Genomic DNA, 18,247 nt, shown 5'->3' with positions numbered 1-18,247 from the left:
AACTACATTATCAACCATTTGACAGCATGTATTTAGAAAGACTCTTGTCAATGGAAGGAGGAGAGCCACCCATTATATTACACAGAATAAAGCAACCACTTCAGGCAACAGATTTTGAAGGTTAGGAAGGCCGAGAAAGGGGGCAAGACAGGCCTCAATTGCTGGGACAGTAAAAACAGTTGAAACTGGAATTATTTTTTATTAACCTTGTTTTAAAGAAAACGCTACTACCTTTCCTTGTAATTGTCTTACTCACCAAAGCTTCATTGGGTAATATTGTCCCCTCAGCAGGCTGGACAGACAGGAACCTTTTGTCCAACTGCTGAATTTTCCACCTGAAGAGCATGGGCAAGCGGGTGCAGTTTTTGATGGTGAAGGTACGTGAGGAAAAGGTGCCCACACAGGTGGGTTTGAAGTACAGGTTGCCATCACTTTCTAAGAGGAGGACTAGGGGCTCAGCCCTACTCTTAAGGTGGATCTCCTGAGGAAGAAACATCAGCAGGATTCTTCAGCCAAAGCTGACAGTTACAGTGCTTTCACAGGAAAGTTGAGCTGGCTCCTAAGCTGGCATGGACATGCCTGGAAAGAACTGGGATAACATGAGAAGGAGGCACAAGGGAAATGTTTCCAAAATAAATGATTAATTTGTGTAGTTCCAGAAATGTCATTTAAGAAACATAACTTTCAACTGCAAAGCAAATTGAAAGTATCCCTATCACATCATCTGCCCCCACAGAGGCCTTGCGATGGAAGACTCTGGCATCCTGCTACATTTCACTTCCCTATTCCTGTCTAGAACATTAAACATCATCATTATCTTCATCATCGGTAAAAGTTAAAGGTTTTCCCCTGACATTAAGTCTAGTTGTGTCCAACTCTGGAGGTGGTGCTCATCTCCATTTCTAAGTCAAAGAGCCGGCATTGTCCATAGATGTCTCTAAGGTCATGTGGCCAGCGCTGTTACCTTCCCGCAGAAATGGTACCTATTGATCTACTCACATTTGCATGTTTTCAAACTGCTAGGTTAGCAGAAGCTAGGGCTAATAGCAGGAGCTCACCCTGCTCCCTGGATTCAAACCGCCAACCTTTCAGTCAGCAAGTTCAGCAGCTTAGCAGTTTAACCTGCTGTGCCACCGGAGGCTCCTAAAAATAGTAATACTTCGGGGAGATATGGCAGGTTAATAATAATAATACTTTATTTATAACCCACCATATCTCCCTGAATAAAAAAAAACATTATTGAAAAATCCTAAATTGGTGTAGACATGATGGGGAAGTATGCTTACATGATGAAATAAGAGAACAGAGAATCTATCTCCTTGTCCCTACCTTGATGAATGCAGAGCAGTAATTGGGACACAAAGACAAGATGTGGTGCTGTGTAACAGTGTCCACTGGGCAGGTTGAGAGAAGAAAGATCTGATGGGCTCCAGGTGCAACAGATCCGCAGCTGGGCTTGACCAAGATGGCAGGGCACTTCTCCCGGTCCATGTGAAAATGGACGGATGTACAGCCCACATTATAGAGCAGTATGCTGCGGTATGTAGTAGTGTTCCGGCATACTGGAGGGAAGACCTGGGAGACAATAACAATTACAATGGCAAATAGCGTGGTTAATAGTGAATGTATTGTTTTAAATGTTTAAATATATTTTAGAATTCTATTTTTAAATGTTTTTTTTTATTGTACATTGTCGTAAGGCATCAAATAGTTGCCTACGTGTAAAGCCACCCTGAGTCCCCTCCAGGGTTGAGAAAGGCAGGATATAAATGTCATAAATAAATTAAATAAATAAACAAACAAGTTTTGGTTGGAGAAACAGTCTAGTTGCATTTTCCTTTTTTCTTAGTTTCTGTTCCTTAAAGATATACTTTGTGGGGACAATAGAATTTTCTGAGGATAACAATAAAGAGCAAATAAAATGCCTAACACCTAGTCCACTTTCCATGGGAGAGGCCCACTAAGTGTAAGTCCCAAGTAGTGGATACTGTCATTGATGGCTTGTAACACTGAAGTCTTTTCTAGGCTAGACTCACACAGAAATTAAAAGTGGGCAGAGAGAGGAATTTGGTGGCTAAGTGAGGTTATACATAGATGCACTACCAAAGAGAAATGTGTATAGGCTATTCTGTGATGGAATAAATTAATCTTCTCAACAATTTAACGGAAAGTTACCCTTGTAGCCTCTTTCTTTCCATACTATGGGCCAAAACTTTATCTTTTTATAAAGGAGGGGGTAATGGTTAATGGCTTTTGAAAAGTTGTTTAAATTATTGCTAGAGGATGAGTCTTCAGGAGTGAAACAAAAGCCCTGTATCCATCAGGGCACTGGAAAGTCCCTTTGGCTACATATTGTAAAAACAAGATTTATCTGAGATGAAAGGAAAATATAGTCAGGTTGCTACAGATGCAAGTCTTTGCACTTCATAGTAGAATGAAAGACAAGTATAATTGAACAAAGAGGAGAGGGATTTCCCCGTCATTACAATGGAGGAATTGGCTTCTAATCCCTCATTCGTATAATGTAAATGATTATAAAGTGGCACTCCCAAAATACCAGAAAAAGAGGTTTTTTACAGCACTAAATTAATATTCAGTTCCATAGAAATGTCAAACCTACTGGAGATGGGCCTCTGCTGACCTCTGCTGTCACTAAGCTGGTTAAGACAACACTCAAGAAACACTTATTCAGAAATTCTGATTGGCAACTGCCAAGGAGGAAAAAGATTGTCCCTCAAGCAGCAGAAGAGGAAAGAAAGCAAGAAACAAATGTTAATCCTTTTATTATTTATTATACACAATGCAAGGCTCTGGGCAGATTTGTAAGTGTGCAGAAGGGGAAAAAACACTGTATGGCCCTGTGGGTAAAGTGTTGACCTTCCATTCTGCACACACAAGATTTTTAACTGTGCCCAGTCATGACACTGGGTGTAACTGGCAAAGCATGAATTCTTGAAATTGGTTCTCTGTATATAAAATGGGGTGTGGGGAGAGATATTTACCTCCATCATAAACTGTGAGCAAACTAAGTGAAGAGAATATGTTTTTGGCAAACAGAACCAAGTGGAAGTTTAAAGATAACCCCTTCTAATCTCCAGTCAGCTTGCTGTAGAGAACCGAGAACCTTCTTCGGGGGATGAATCTATCCATCTTACCTCATGGTAGTCCATGGTGTACCGTGGGATTAAGTGCTGCACACCAGGTTGAAAAGTGTGTCCACACAAGCGGATGGTCAAGCTCCATGAAGGGCACATCGTGACTGACTCCTCAATGTTGTTATAGTTGCGCAGAACCTGCCAGTGAAAAAAGCAAGAAATTGGACCATTCTGACTGGAAGCATACCAAAAGTACATTTCTATCCATGCACTGTTTCCACACCAAATCACAGGGCTACCAGATAGCAAGGGATCAAGCTGGCCTTAAACAGAAATCTTGCATTTGACCATTATTGTCTGTTTTTAAGTAAGTGCCACTTCTTACTGCGAAAGGAAGAATTTGGCTTCCATGCCCATCAAATCAAGTAGACCAAAGGATGATGAGCAAATATTTTGTGATCATCTCCATAACCAGGAAAAATTATTACCAATGCAAGTTTACTGACTGGAACGCCCAAGCCATTAACATGGTTGGCATTGATTAGTACTCACCTTGTAAAAGGCAAAGCCTTCTAGTTCAGCTGTATACAGGGAATTGAGCTGGGTAGGCTGGAAGGTGATGCGAAACGCCATCGTCTTCAAAGGTGGGATGTCACAACTCTCTGGGATCGCCTGGAAAGGACTGCTTGGCTTCTTTGTCCATATCACAGTGACCTTTCCCTTTGTGTGGTTAGTCACACTCAGAGGAAGTGGCTCGATCTCTTCCAGTTTTGCACAACAGCCGAAATCAAACTCCTTAACACTAAGGCTGACATGGGGAGGAAACATAGCAAAGTCACTGCTGACACCATCATGGAAATATTCAACCATGGGCTCAATGTTAGGGTATTCCTCTGGGGGTTTGTCTTCCAGAATCTATAAAGACAAAAGGGGGGGGGGGGAGTATCTTAGTCTCAAGAGAAAACAAATAACTAGATGGGAACTGTTCTGAACCAAAAGCACATGGTGTTTCTTTCAGTATCACTAGGTATGGGAAACAAATGTCAGAATGCCATTATTCATAGGGAAATCAAGATTTCAGAAACATTCCAGTTCTAAATAAAGATCATTAGGATGGGGACCCAGAAAGGGAGGCTGAAAATAACATAAAATTCAGTAGCTTTGAATTTGTATGGGCATCTTCTATTCATGATACTTCTTACACCATATCCTGACAGCAGTGATTATACATAAGTATCACACAATTGCAGGATGGAGTATGTTTGGTCCTTGTCACAGACATGTATTATTTACCTCTGGTGGGAGTGTGAGAGTTCCGTTTTCATCCACCAAAAGCTTGCCTTCCTTCAGCATAGTGCCAAGGATGTCTGGCGAGAAAAAGGTCAGTCCCCTGGCCATGTGCGTCCTGAATTTGGTAAGGTGCTTCAGTGTCAGAATAAGTGGGTGCATTGTCTCTGTATGACAGGTCCCAATTAAATCTAGGAATAACGGATCCTGAAAAAAATGCAAGCATAAGGAGAGAAGGGTCATCTTCAGTGTAGTCTTTTCACTCTCGACAGCGCTGCAAATCATTAATTGGGAGTCTTTTAGGGGCCAGAGGGAGTGAGGCATCCATGTCAGGAGAAAATGCTGCTGGTGCTGAAGGTACAGCTAGCCACTCCTACTGTACCTTCACCACCACCTTTCCATTGTGTTAGAGCACATGTGTCAAACTCAAGGCTCACAGGTTGAATCTGCCCCACTAGGTCATTTTGTGTGGCTCTCCAGATGCTGGACAACAACTCCTGTATTCCTTCTCATTAAACATCATGACCAGAGCTTTTTTGTTGTTGTTGTTGTGTCAGGAGCGACTTGAGAACCTGCAAGTCGCTTCTGGTGTGAGAGAGGGCTAGAAGGCATGATCATCAAGTTTGCAGACGACACCAAATTGGGAGGGATAGCCAATAGTCCAGAGGACAGGAGCAGAATTCAAAACAATCTTGACAGATTAGAGAGATGGGCCAAAACTAACAAAATGAAGTTCAACAGTGACAAATGCAAGATACTCCACTTTGGCAGAAAAAATGAAATGCAAAGATACAGAATGGGTGATGCCTGGCTCGAGAGCAGTACGTGTGAAAAAGATCTTGGAGTCCTCGTGGACAACAAGTTAAACATGAGCCAACAATGTGATGTGGCGGCAAAAAAAGCCAATGGGATTTTGGCCTGCATCAATAGGAGCATAGTGTCTAGATCTAAGGAAGTAATGCTACCCCTCTATTCTGCTTTGGTTAGACCACATCTGGAATATTGTGTCCAATTCTGGGCACCACAATTCAAGAGAGATATTGACAAGCTGGAATGTGTCCAGAGGAGGGCGACTAAAATGATCAAGGGTCTGGAGAACAAGCCCTATGAGGAGCGGCTTGGGGAGCTGGGCATGTTTAGCCTGAAGAAGAGAAGGCTGAGAGGAGATATGATAGCCATGTATAAATATGTGAGAGGAAGCCACAGGGAGGAGGGAGCAAGCTTGTTTTCTGCTTCCTTGGAGACTAGGACGCGGAACAATGGCTTCAAACTACAAGAGAGGAGATTCCATCTGAACATTAGGAAGAACCTCCTGACTGTGAGAGCCGTTCAGCAGTGGAACTCTCTTCCCCGGAGTGTGGTGGAGGCTCCTTCTTTGGAAGCTTTTAAGCAGAGGCTGGATGGCCATCTGTCAGGGGTGATTTGAATGCGATATTCCTGCTTCTTGGCAGGGGGTTGGACTGGATGGCCCATGAGGTCTCTTCCAACTCTTTGATTCTATGATTCTATGATTCTATGAATTTGCCGTCTGCAAGGACGTTGCCTAGGAGACGCCCGGATGATTAAGAGGTTATTGTTGTCCCTCTGTATTGACGGATATGCCATCCATAGATTCAATGGCCATTTCAAGGCAACCATAAGGTTGATATGGCCCTCGATGAAAAGGAGTCTAACAATGTATTGTCGAAGGCTTTCATGGCCGGAATCCATGGGTTGTTGTAGGTTTTTCCGGGCTATATGGCCATGTTCTGGACGCAATTTTTCTCCTGACGTTTCGCCTGCATCTATGACAAGCATCCTCAGAGGTAGTGAGGTCTGTTGGAAGTAGGAAAATTGGTTTATATATCTGTGGAATGACCAGGGTGAGACAAAGGACTTTTGTTTGCTGGGGCTAGCTGTGAATGTTTCAGCTGATCACCTTGATTTGCATTCAGTGGCTTGGTAGCGCCTGGGGGGAATCTTTTGTTGAAGGTGATTTCATGTGCCTGTTTGTTTCCCCTCTGTTGTTTTTCTGCTGTAATTTTTGAGTTTTTTAATACTGGTAGCCAGATTTTGTTCATTTTCATGGTTTCTTCCTTTCTGTTGAAATTGTCCACATGCTTGTGGATTTCAATGGCTTCTCTGTGTAGTCTGACATGGTGGTTGTGCGAGTGGTCCAGCACTTCTGTGTTCTCAAATAATATGCTGTGTCCAGGTTGGTTCATCAGGTGCTCTGCTATGACTGATTTCTCTCGTTGAAGTAGTCTGCAGTGCCTTTCATGTTCCTTGATGCGTGTCTGGGCGCTGCGTTTGGTGGTCCCTATGTAGACTTGTCCACAGCTGCATGGTACACGGTAGACTCCTGCAGAGGTGAGAGGATCCCTCTTATCCTTTGCTGAATGTAGCATTTGTTGGATTTTCTTGGTGGGTCTGTAAGTGGTTTGTATGTTGTGTTTCCTCATCAGTTTCCCTATGCGGTCAGTGGTTCCCTTGATGTATGGCAAGAACACTTTTCCTCTGGGTGGATCTTCATCTTTACGCTCGTGGTTTGTTCTCGGTTTTGCAGCTCTTCTGATGTCTGAGGTGGAGTATCCATTGGCCTGGAGAGCCCAGTTTAGGTGGTTCAGTTCATCTTGGAGAAGGTGAGGTTCGCAAATTCTTTTTGCACGGTCTGCCAAGGCTTTAATTGTGCTTCTTTTTTGACTTGGGTGATGGTTGGAGTCTTTATGTAGATATCTATCCGTGTGTGTGGGTTTTCTGTAAACGGTGTGACCCAATTGTTGATCTGGTTTGCGGATGACTAGGACATCTAGAAAAGGCAGTCTTCCTTCATTTTCTTTTTCCATGGTGAATTGGATGTTTGGGTGGATGCTGTTCAGATGGTCCAGGAACCTGTTGAGTTCTTCTTCTCCATGGCTCCAAATAGTGAAGGTGTCATCCACATATCTGAACCATATGGTGGGCTTTTTGGTTGCTGTTTCCAGGGCTTGTTTTTCAAAGTGTTCCATGTAGAAATTAGCTATGACCAGGCTGAGAGGGCTCCCCATAGCTACTCCATCTTTCTGTTCATAGAACTCATTGTCCCACTGAAAGTAGCTGGTGGTGAGGCAATGGTGAAACAGAGCTGTGATGTCTTCTGGGAACCTCTGGTTGATGAGTGCCATGGTGTCTGCTACCGGGACCATGGATCCTCTCACCTCTGCAGGAGTCTACCGTGTACCATGCAGCTGTGGACAAGTCTACATAGGGACCACCAAACGCAGCGCCCAGACACGCATCAAGGAACATGAAAGGCACTGCAGACTACTTCAACGAGAGAAATCAGTCATAGCAAAGCACCTGATGAACCAACCTGGACACAGCATATTATTTGAGAACACAGAAGTGCTGGACCACTCGCACAACCACCATGTCAGACTACACAGAGAAGCCATTGAAATCCACAAGCATGTGGACAATTTCAACAGAAAGGAAGAAACCATGAAAATGAACAAAATCTGGCTACCAGTATTAAAAAAAACTCAAAAATTACAGCAGAAAAACAACAGAGGGGAAACAAACAGGCACATGAAATCACCCTCAACAAAAGATTCCCCCCAGGCGCTACCAAGCCATTGAATGCAAATCAAGGTGATCAGCTGAAACATTCACAGCTAGCCCCAGCAAACAAAAGTCCTTTGTCTCACCCTGGTCATTCCACAGATATATAAACCAATTTTTCCTAGTTCCAACAGACCTCATTACCTCTGAGGATGCTTGCCATAGATGCAGGCGAAACGTCAGGAGAAAAATTGCGTCCAGAACATGGCCATATAGCCCGGAAAAACCTACAACAACCCAGAGTCTAACAATCCTATATAAGAGGATAGGCAAACAGCCTCACTTGGGCTGATCCTCACATACTACAGTGATAACAGCAGGTTTACCAGTTCTGTGTATTCTGGACATTTTCCTTCTACTCTGGGTAGTTTTCTAGAGAAATTATACAAACATTTTCCAAGAATCCTTCTTGTGCTATTGGCTTTGTTCTCCCTCTCCCAAATAGATATACAAGAAATTGTCTTAGGGATGTTTAGATGTTTTATGAATTTTGCCTGGAAATGAGATCTCCCTTTCTTACAGCTGACCACAGGATAAAGTATTTAAAATCAAACACTTGGCTAATAAAAGGAACAACAGCTGTTAAAAAGGTAGGACCCCCTTTTGCCTGAGCTTTCTCATTCATTGCCAGCATTCTCAGGACTCTAATCCAGGTTCCAAAGATAAAGACTTGGGACTGAAAATTCTAGCATGTTGCAGGCATTTTGTAATTTAAAACTCTTATGGCTTGTACCTAACTCTCAGAAGAGGAATACCAGCTTTTTAAAATGGAGGGGTTAGGGGAAAATATACAAAAGCTACAAAACCACTAAATAGTGGCATCACACAGAAGGAGGAAGGGACATGAGGGCCAGATTTGGCCCCGGGACTTATGGTTTCCCATACCTGAGATACTACAAGGGAGCAAATGAAACCAATAAATATGTGGAGACTCAGCACTACCTGCAGTTATGAAGCTAAAGCTGAAGCTGCACAAATCAAAATCAGTGCTTCTGGTCAAGTTTAAGAAATATTCTTCAGAATGCAAATAGAAAGATATTGGAGTGAGAATAATATTACATAAGCAGAACTGTACTAAGCAAAGGTAAAGTTTTCCCCAGACATTAAGTCTAGTCACGTCTGTGGGATGGTGCTCATCTATATTTCTAAGCCAAAGAGCCAGCATTGTCCATACCTATTGATCTACTCACATTTGCATGCTAGATTGACAGAAGCTGGGGCTAACAGAAGGAGCTCACCCACTCCCCAGATTCAAAGCACTGACCTTTTGGTCAGAAAGTTCAGTAGCTCAGCGGTTGAAACCACTGCACCACCAGAGGAAATACCAGAGTTGTACTAGTCAACTGATTTTGCTCCTTCAGTGGAATGTACAAGCAAAAGAGCTCTTTCAAAAGAAGATGCAGTCCTCTGATGCCTCTTACCTGCTGATGAATAAGGCAAGCCACTCTTCGATGGCAAATTATTGGGTGGGTGGGCTGGAATGTCACCTTCAATGTGATAGTGGTCATCCCATCCAAGATCCCATAAGGACAGTCAATGGAAAAGACACTCTGCTTGCAGTCTATGTCAAACTGATAGTAGGCAGGGACATCAGAGCTGTTGGTCATCTCTAAAGGCTGTATCAAGTATTCCCCAAGATTAATGCAGCTGAAGTAGACAAAGGGATGCTGAAAAGAAACCTCAGGACCTAGGATGACAAATACAACCAATGTTTATGCAATGAGTGCTGCTGACCTTCTCTCAATGGTCCCCAGTCTTTTGCCCTCCAAAAGTTGCCTGTTCAGTTTTGTTGCGATTGAACTAATTGGTCCTAATCACCTTTCTCTGGGTATTTGTCTCAAGGCTTCCAAACAAATGCTGTACAAGGAAACTCTTGTTTGTACAAAGTAATCGAGAAACAGAGACCTTCCCAGACAGATGGGATCTACCTCTTTCTATTTGAAAGACCAGATGCGGTTTGCTAATGGAAGGAGGTAGTACGAGACATTTCTATCTAGCAACCCACGGTGAAGGTGACAGTTGCCTCAAAGAACACACAAAGTCTATAGGACTTATAGAGCTGGGCATGTTTAACCTTCAGAAGGGAAGGCTGAGATGAGACATGATGGCCATGTATCAAGATGTGAGGGGAAGTCATAGGGAGGAGGGAGCAGGCTTGTTTTCTGCTGCCTTGGAGACTAAGACACAGAACAATGCCTTCAAACTACAGGAAAGGAGATTCAACCTGAACATGAGGAATAACTTCCTAACTGTGAGAGCTGTTAAGCAGTGGAACCCTCTGCCCCAGAGTGTGGTAGAGGCTCCTTCTTTGGAGGCTTTTAAACAGAGGCTGGCTGGCCATCTGTCAGGGGTGCTTTGAATGCTATTTTCCTGCTTCTTGTCAGGGGGTTGGACTGGATGGCCCACAAAGTCTCTTCCAACTCTATGATTCTATGATTCTAAGAACAGGAATGAAAAGAGACCCAAAATAAACATCTCTAATTATTATTACCTACAGCCTGCAAAGGTCAACTTCTGTAGTGTGAATGTAACATAAGCACATCAGATAGCAATCTCTTGTACATGGTAAAGTCTAATATCCAGAAATATTCTGTATCCTAAAACTGTTGTGATCAGGAGTTAAATACCAACATTTGTGTTTTCACTGTCAATTACCTTTGCATGATCCTGTCACTTTTAGAACAGAGCGTGTGTTGTTCCCAGACGGCATAACAGTGAAGTAGTCCACGCTCTTCATGCCCACAGTCTGTGGGGTGAACCGAAAAGGGATGACTGAGGCCCCACGAGCTGGAGCAGTGGCTTGGATAATATCACAGGAAAATACATGATCGCGATATGCCCCTTCTTTTGGTCTGTTAATGGTAAACGGGGCCTTGACCTGTCAAAAGACAAAACAAAGTTACATCCCTCTCATCATTGGGATACAAAACAGTTTCCTTAACATTTTGCAGCAGAGGTTAACATAAATGGCACACTTTCCCCTTATAATGCAACCATTACTAAATTCCCATGCAAGCCACTCACAATCTCCTTGGAATAAGCAACAGAGATGCACCAGCAGACATAATCACATTAGGTGTATATGGGGAATAAAAGATTGGGAGGGAGATCCAGTAGACTTCTCTGTAGCCCTGGACCTATAATACAGGGCATACTGCGAAGCATACCAAAGACTACGAGAATGGAAACTCATGGGCATCTGCCTGCTCTTTTTAGTAGCCTAGTCTGAGGATTTTTCAGGGGACAGCTCAGAATTCAATGTTCAGGATTCAAGGAGCTAAAATCTAAAAATATCTGGAGGACAAATATTGAGAACCACTGGTGTAAAAATACAGGCATGCAATAGGTCAAGGGTTCTCAACCTGTGGGTCCCCAGGTGTTTTGGCCTACAACTTCCAGAAATCCCAGCTAGTTTACCAGCTGCTAGGATTTCTTGGAGTTGAAGGCCAAAACATCTGGGGACCCACAGATTGAGGACCACTGCTATAGATACTGACAAAGAAAGTTAGAATATATATATTTGACTAACTACTTCAAATTCAAGGATCAGTTTTCTGTACCACAGACACATTGAAGATCTGCACATATTTTTCCACAGTTCTTCCAACAGCAACAGACCCAAAAGAGAGCACATCCTGGAAACTTTTAAACCGAGGATCTTCATAAGGGTCTTCAGGCACATTCACCAGCAGGTGGGGATATTTAGCTGCAGGGACAAGTGAGAAAATATTTAATAGGCAACTACAGAATCTTTCTATTCTCAAAGTGTGCAAATTCAGGGATTCGTTTCACTTTGCCTACTTTCCAAGCTCATCGTTTTGCTTTAGGGTGGATCAAGATGCTGCAAAAACATTCTGGGATTAGTAATGTGCCTTCTGTACAAGACTCAACCCATCACAATGAATGGACTGTCAAGAATGAAACACATAGAAATAAGAGACATCAAACATAAAAATGAATTAAAGCCATATTGGTTAATAATATGGTAATCATTTCCTAAGAAGAAAATTTTGTCCAGAAGAATACAATCTAGCCTGGGATTTACTTGTTCCTTCAGGCTCTGGGAGTTAGATGCACTCACAACAGAAATGTTCAGAAAGAAAACACATTGTTTTATAAAATGTGCCATTTTGCATGGAAGGTATCTAAACATTCATCAAGCAGCACAAGGATTTTAAACAGTCATTAGGCATAATTTTAGGTAGATACTTTGGGAGTATGGCTATACAGCAAATTACAGAAAATATGATGGAATTAGGAACCAAGCAAATAAAAAATAGGATCAAATTAGAGATGTTCCTAATAATCAGATAAAGCCAAGTGTTAAGATACTATGCAAAAAAGAAAACAGGATGACATATCCCATGCCGTCTCAACACATGGCGTTCCAGTGTGGTAAAAGGAAACTGAATTAACAAAATCTAACATTATGACCTATGTTGGGTGCCCTGACTTCTAGAGTCCTCACCAACAGCTTTGAGCCTGATGGCCTTCTTCTCGCAAGTATCTCCAAAATTGCAAACTGCTGATACATCATATACTAGAGCCACCAGAGGTTGAAAGATCACCTTCATTGTACACTTCTCTCCTGGATCCAATATGCCACGGGTAGGCAGAAGAGAGAAGGGGCTTGGTGCCTCCCAGCTAAAGCATGTCAGCAGATCCCTGGAAAGAACACATGACAAAATCCTGGTAAGAAACCTTTTCTCAAAGCATTGGAAAGATATTTAGCACCTGATCAGCCCTTCCTTCTGAACCAGAAGTGGAGGGAATGCTACATACCATGCCCTCCAATTTCTTAGCAAGGAAGTACATTTCACCTACTTTATATTGATATCTGATAAAACAAATTTCATGTCTGCAGGGAGAAGGCTGGTGGGAGCTTTACTTAGGGTTACTCAGTTACTTCACGGCAGTGACAGTTCATACAAGGCCCTCAATCATTGTTCAGACATTATGCTACTATACCATTGTATGGATTTAAACTTGCTCTTTGAATCTTCTTGCGGAGATGAACAGAGACATTTTTAGACCCAAATATATGACGTAAAAGTTAACACATGGATTGAATCAGCCTATCAACTCCCAGTGCTGACAGCTCAAGAGCTTGCTGCTATCCCATTCAAAACTGTTTACAGCATCCTTTCAAGAAACTAATCACATTTCTACATTTCAGAGTTGGTAGGTGGGAAGAAATTATGAATTCAACAGGAATGATTCAGCTGCATGTATTATTTACCATGTATTTATTTAGATGAGTTGCATCCTGGGATATTAGGTGGTTTCTGGGCTGTATGGCCATGTTCTAGCAGCATTTTCTTCTGACATTTCGCCTGTACCTGTGGCTGGCATCTTCAAAGGATCCTCTGAAGATGCCAGCCACAGATGCAGACAAAACGCCAAGAGACAATGCTGCTGGAATATGGCCCAACAGCCCAGAAATCACAACAACACCCTAGTGATTCCAGCCATGAAAGCCTTTGACAATACATATTTAAATCCTGCTCTTCAGAAGGTACAAACCCATAAAAAAGAAAATCTCTTATTTGGTGCTTATTACATAAAAAGGCACAGGAGGAAAAGAGATGAGGATGAAAAAGGAAAAGCATAGTAATCAAGCAGCAATTACTGTATAAAGATTTCATATGGAGTATGTGCAGCACAAATATCATGGCTCTAATGGAGGCAGAAGTTGTCTTCTTATGATTTCCTGAAATAGACTGCATCCCACCTTGAATCCAGACAGTAAGTAACCCTGAAGGCTACCCATAAGCACACTCACCCATCATTGTACACAGTAAAACAGGCTTCAGTATAGTCATGGACAGCACAGGCAGGAAGTTGGATGCTGTCTGGAAAAAGCAGGTCAAGATGTGGTAGCTTGGCACGAAGTGCAACAGAGAACTCTCCCTCTTGCTTTTCAAAAAGGATGCTGTCTTCATATTCCTTCTGCATTAGAGGACAATCAAAATGAAGACATGATCTATGTCAGATGAAAAGAATAGGAAGGCCATCTTTAGCAGAAAGTATAGATATATACTTCCTAAGAGATTTCTAGAAAATAAACTGAACATGAACAGTTAAGCAGCAATTATTAGGCCAATTTATTAGTTTAAATTATTTTCAAATACAGTTTCCAAAGTAGCTTGCAAGAAAACAATAAAGGGAACCCAAATCCAAAGATAAAAACAATATAAGCAGCAGATTTGTAAAATGCAAAACAGAAAAAAGGCTTCAAACACCATCTAAAATGGGAAATGAGTGTGATGTACTGAGGGAGAGATGTTTACAACTGTGATATCACCTCCGTGATGGTCCTGTTTTTGTATTGTCTGGTCAACTATTATTTAATGGACAAAGGAGGGGTGCCACCAAAGCTGATCTTTAGGAAATCTTCAAGATAAATTTGGAAGACTTAAACAGCCAGGAAACAGCTTATTACCAACCCTTTAAACCGAACCCAGGAATAAAGGTCACCCATAGTTCATTAACTGATTAATTTTTTCCAGTTCAATTTTATTACAATATCTTTACTAAGGTTGGTTATACAGGTGGCAGGTAGTGTGGACAGTATTGTAAATATTAAGGTCATTTTAAAAAATTCATTTACTGGATTTTTATGCCACCTTTCACCCAAAGAATGACACGCAATAAAGCGAGACTGAATTGTACTATAGCCAATATTTCACTATTCTTACTGCACCTAAGAGACTACTCATTGCTTTCCTGAGATTTGGATTCCTTCCAATTATGTGAAAAGGAAAGCTTTAACTGGAATTCATGTATCTGTGACAGCAAACTAAGAATAAATTTTGAGAAACAGCAGGGCCTACAAGTCCCAGAGGGAGCATACCAGCTCAATCCTTGCATAAGTCAGCTAGTTCAATATTCATCTCTCTTGTTTTTTTCTTTGCTTATCAAGTTAGAAAATGAGAGCTGCGGCAGGGGTGCGGGGGAGATATCAAGGTAATACACAATTATATTGGTGATTCTAAAGGAGTAGCAAATACCCCCACTATACCTTTTCCAAAGGACGGAAGATGACGGGCAGAGCTATAGACATGCCAGGACTCAAAATTATCGGCTGGGGAAAAATGGTAATGAAGAAATGTGTAGTGGGAGGTCTGGAATTAAAACCAAAAACATAACACATTTTGTTCAAGACATAATAAAAATTGTGACTACAAAATGTTAACAATATATGGTGCTGAGTGTTTGTACTCATACGTGAATTGACCAAATAACATTGTGAAATCAGATGTGTTCCACTGTGGCATTCAGAAAAAAATCAAATAAACATTTTAAAAAACAGCACTATAAAGATACTGGCTGGCATTCTATTGGGAAGTTACATAATCATAAACCAAATGCATAAAGCTATACATCGCAGGTCACTAGAACAGTTGCACATCATGTCAGCAACATATTTCTGCCATTGTAAAGTTAAACATTGTAACTTCTGATACAGGAGCTTGGCCAATATTAATGAAAATGTTTATGATGATAATTAGAATTGCTGCATATCAGAAAACCTACACAATCCAGTAAGGGTATTAAAAAGCAAAGAAAAATTATTTAGGTCCAAGAAATCCGACAGAAGTTTCCAGGCTTGTTTAAAAAGATGGGGTGATGACAAGTATTTATTAATGTATCACTCTTGCATATTCCTTTCTTTGTGGACATGTTTTCTGAGTAGTAATAATAATAATAATAATAATAATAATAATAATAATAATAATCTTTATCTATATCCCACCACCATCTCCTAAAAGGTACTCGGGGTGGCTTACAAGGCACTAGAAGTGTAGTATATAACATAAACAGTACATGAGTATAAGAACAATATCACATAAAAGTTATAAAAAACAATCACTATGAACACATCAAATAAACTAAAAACACAGTTTTAAACACACACCATCTGTCATTAAAACTAGCTGCCTTCAAATCACAACTAAAGTGCTGAAGTGTCAATCTCATATGGGCCCATTTCAGCCTTCTGGAGGCCAAAAGCCTGCTTTAAAATCCATGTTTTTTTAGGCTGCAACAGAAGGTTTTATTAACATGGGTTGAGAGGAAGGTGCTTAGAGGAGAACAGTTCCTCCTGTCTTTGGTATGACCTACATACCTGAATTTTAGTTTCTGTGGTTTCAGACACACGTTTCTCAAAGTTAAGTGTTTTGTGAATTCTCTTCCTAGACACCATCCTTGCCAATTGAGAGTCTCAGCGACTTCAATGCCCGCAAAAATATTCTTCTTAATTTTCCTTAGAGTAGACTCCTGCACAGACATCGCCGGCTTCTGAAGAAATAGGGACAAGCAAGTTGTAACTGGGCATGACTGTATCCAGACAACAAGTTATTGCGTACCCAAAGAATTAGCAAGAGAAAGTATTCTAATATCAATACTTATGAGCAAATAACTAGAAAAGTTAAGACAGGGATGACATCAAGGGTCCTAGGGGTATTTTTGCTTCCCCCCCCCAACACCCCCCCCCCCCCCGACCTCCTGAGGGCCACAAAATGGACATCATTTTCAGTGATGTTTCTAATGGCTGGAAGTGATGTTTCTAATGGCTGGAAGTAATTTCACAACACATATAGAAAGTGTTTTGGGTTCATGTCTCCAAATGCTGTTTTAGTCACCACCACCACCACCCCAAAAAAAGCATCTTTAGCTGATTTTTTTGTGATGATTACACTACTCCCACCCCTGAACAAAGATAATGTCAGTGGAAATAACACTGCTCAGCATTTCAAGTGTAAAACAATCTGAGTCATAAAAATTACTGACCTGCTTTCTACCACTATGGCAGAGCCTTTGAAGAGGGTCTGAGCTGGATGTGCATCTATTTAAATGAGTGAGCATCTTTGCACCTGAGAGAGCCAAAGGATATCTTAATTATTCAGAAAACTGCAAAATGTCAAAGCTTGTGATGACAGGAGAAGATCATTCTCAAACAGTCTAGCCATTCAGAAATTATGGAGCAGCTTACTCTCCAGAACGAAAACTGTGTTAGACTGCATTTAGAGGAAATGTTTTGTCATGAACATTTTTTTTTAGCAGAGAAAATCCTTAACTCTAGAGAACGATCTATACCAGCACAATCCTATGTATACTCTGAGTAAACCTGTACATTCAATGGGGATTTGCTGCATAATAAACGTTTAAAATGATATCATTATATTGTGTTTGTTTGGGGTCTATGAATTCAAGATAATTTATTTATTTCCAGAATAGCTGTTAGTGATTTCAGTCTTCATAATATTTGTTACTTCTGTAGTGTAACTGATCATCTAAAAATCATTACTAAAATATTTCTCCAAAAGAATGCACAATGCAATAAATTAATTTTTTGGGTACACTGGCAAGTTAATACCACTTGAACTGCCATGGCTCAATGCTATTTCACCCTGTGAGTTATAGTCTGGAGAAGAACAAGCCCACTTTGGCAGAGGAAGCTGAAGACCTTGTGAAACTACAACTCCCAAAATCCCATAGCATTAAGCCCCTGCACTAAAATTGGTGTGAAAACACACTAATTTGACAGTGTAGATCAGGCATGGGCAAAGTTTGGCCCTCCAGGTGTTTTGGGCTTCAACTCCCACAATTCCTAACAGCCGGTAGGATTTTAACCAAAAATATGCAATTCAATTTTAATATTTCCATATTTTAGGTTTTAAATTGTATTGAAATGCTTGTAATACTTGGAGTCTCCTTTGTGGGGAGAAAAAAGTGGAGAATAAACAAGCATAATAATAATAATAATAATAATAATAATAATAATAATAATTTGAAATACCCCCTTTTTTTCTATTTTCATCTTTGTACACAGTGAAATGTGTAGAAAATGAGACCCAGGTCTAAACACAACATTTATTTATTATTCATATGCACACCTTGTACAAATATCCTGAAGGTGATAGTATACCCAATACTTTTAATAACGTTGTGCATGAAGCCAAAGTTTGTGTCCACTGAGCACAAATTATTGCAATAGAAAGAAAAAGCACAAGCCACCCAGTAAAGCAAAGGTAAAGGTTTTTCCCTCAACATTACGTTTTATCATATCCGACTCTGGGGGTTGGTGCTCATCTCCATTTCTAAGCCGAAGAGCCGGCGTTGTCCGTAGACGCCTCCTAGGTCATGTGGCCAGCATGACTGCATGGAGCACCGTTACCTTCCCGCTGGAATGTTACCTATTGCTCTACTCACATTTGCATGTTTTCGAACTTCTGGGTTGGCAGAAGCTGGGGATAACACCGGGAGCTTGTCCCGCTCCCTGG

The 18,247-nt window shown here is 41.2% G+C and overlaps 1 protein-coding gene across 1 annotated transcript in view; it reads right to left on the bottom strand.

The window, feature by feature from the left end:
* The window catches only part of CFAP65 (cilia and flagella associated protein 65), a 36,920-nt gene extending 20,775 nt beyond the window's left edge, over nt 1-16,145 (bottom strand). Inside the window, exons 1-12 of the mRNA XM_060773269.2 lie at nt 16,090-16,145; nt 14,983-15,085; nt 13,744-13,910; nt 12,430-12,626; nt 11,522-11,667; nt 10,617-10,839; nt 9,383-9,648; nt 4,389-4,589; nt 3,648-4,010; nt 3,156-3,293; nt 1,330-1,575; nt 257-481 (exon numbers count right to left, since the gene is read on the bottom strand). Of these exons, the coding sequence (XP_060629252.2) occupies nt 257-481; nt 1,330-1,575; nt 3,156-3,293; nt 3,648-4,010; nt 4,389-4,589; nt 9,383-9,648; nt 10,617-10,839; nt 11,522-11,667; nt 12,430-12,626; nt 13,744-13,910; nt 14,983-15,024 (2,214 nt within the window). The 5' untranslated portion in view covers nt 15,025-15,085; nt 16,090-16,145. The remainder of the gene's footprint in view (nt 1-256; nt 482-1,329; nt 1,576-3,155; nt 3,294-3,647; nt 4,011-4,388; nt 4,590-9,382; nt 9,649-10,616; nt 10,840-11,521; nt 11,668-12,429; nt 12,627-13,743; nt 13,911-14,982; nt 15,086-16,089) is intronic.
* Between the last annotated feature and the right edge of the window lie 2,102 nt (nt 16,146-18,247).

This window comes from Anolis sagrei, chromosome 1, assembly GCF_037176765.1.
Source record: "Anolis sagrei isolate rAnoSag1 chromosome 1, rAnoSag1.mat, whole genome shotgun sequence".
NCBI lineage: Eukaryota > Metazoa > Chordata > Lepidosauria > Squamata > Dactyloidae > Anolis > Anolis sagrei.
This window is presented reverse-complemented; position numbering and strand designations above follow the sequence as displayed.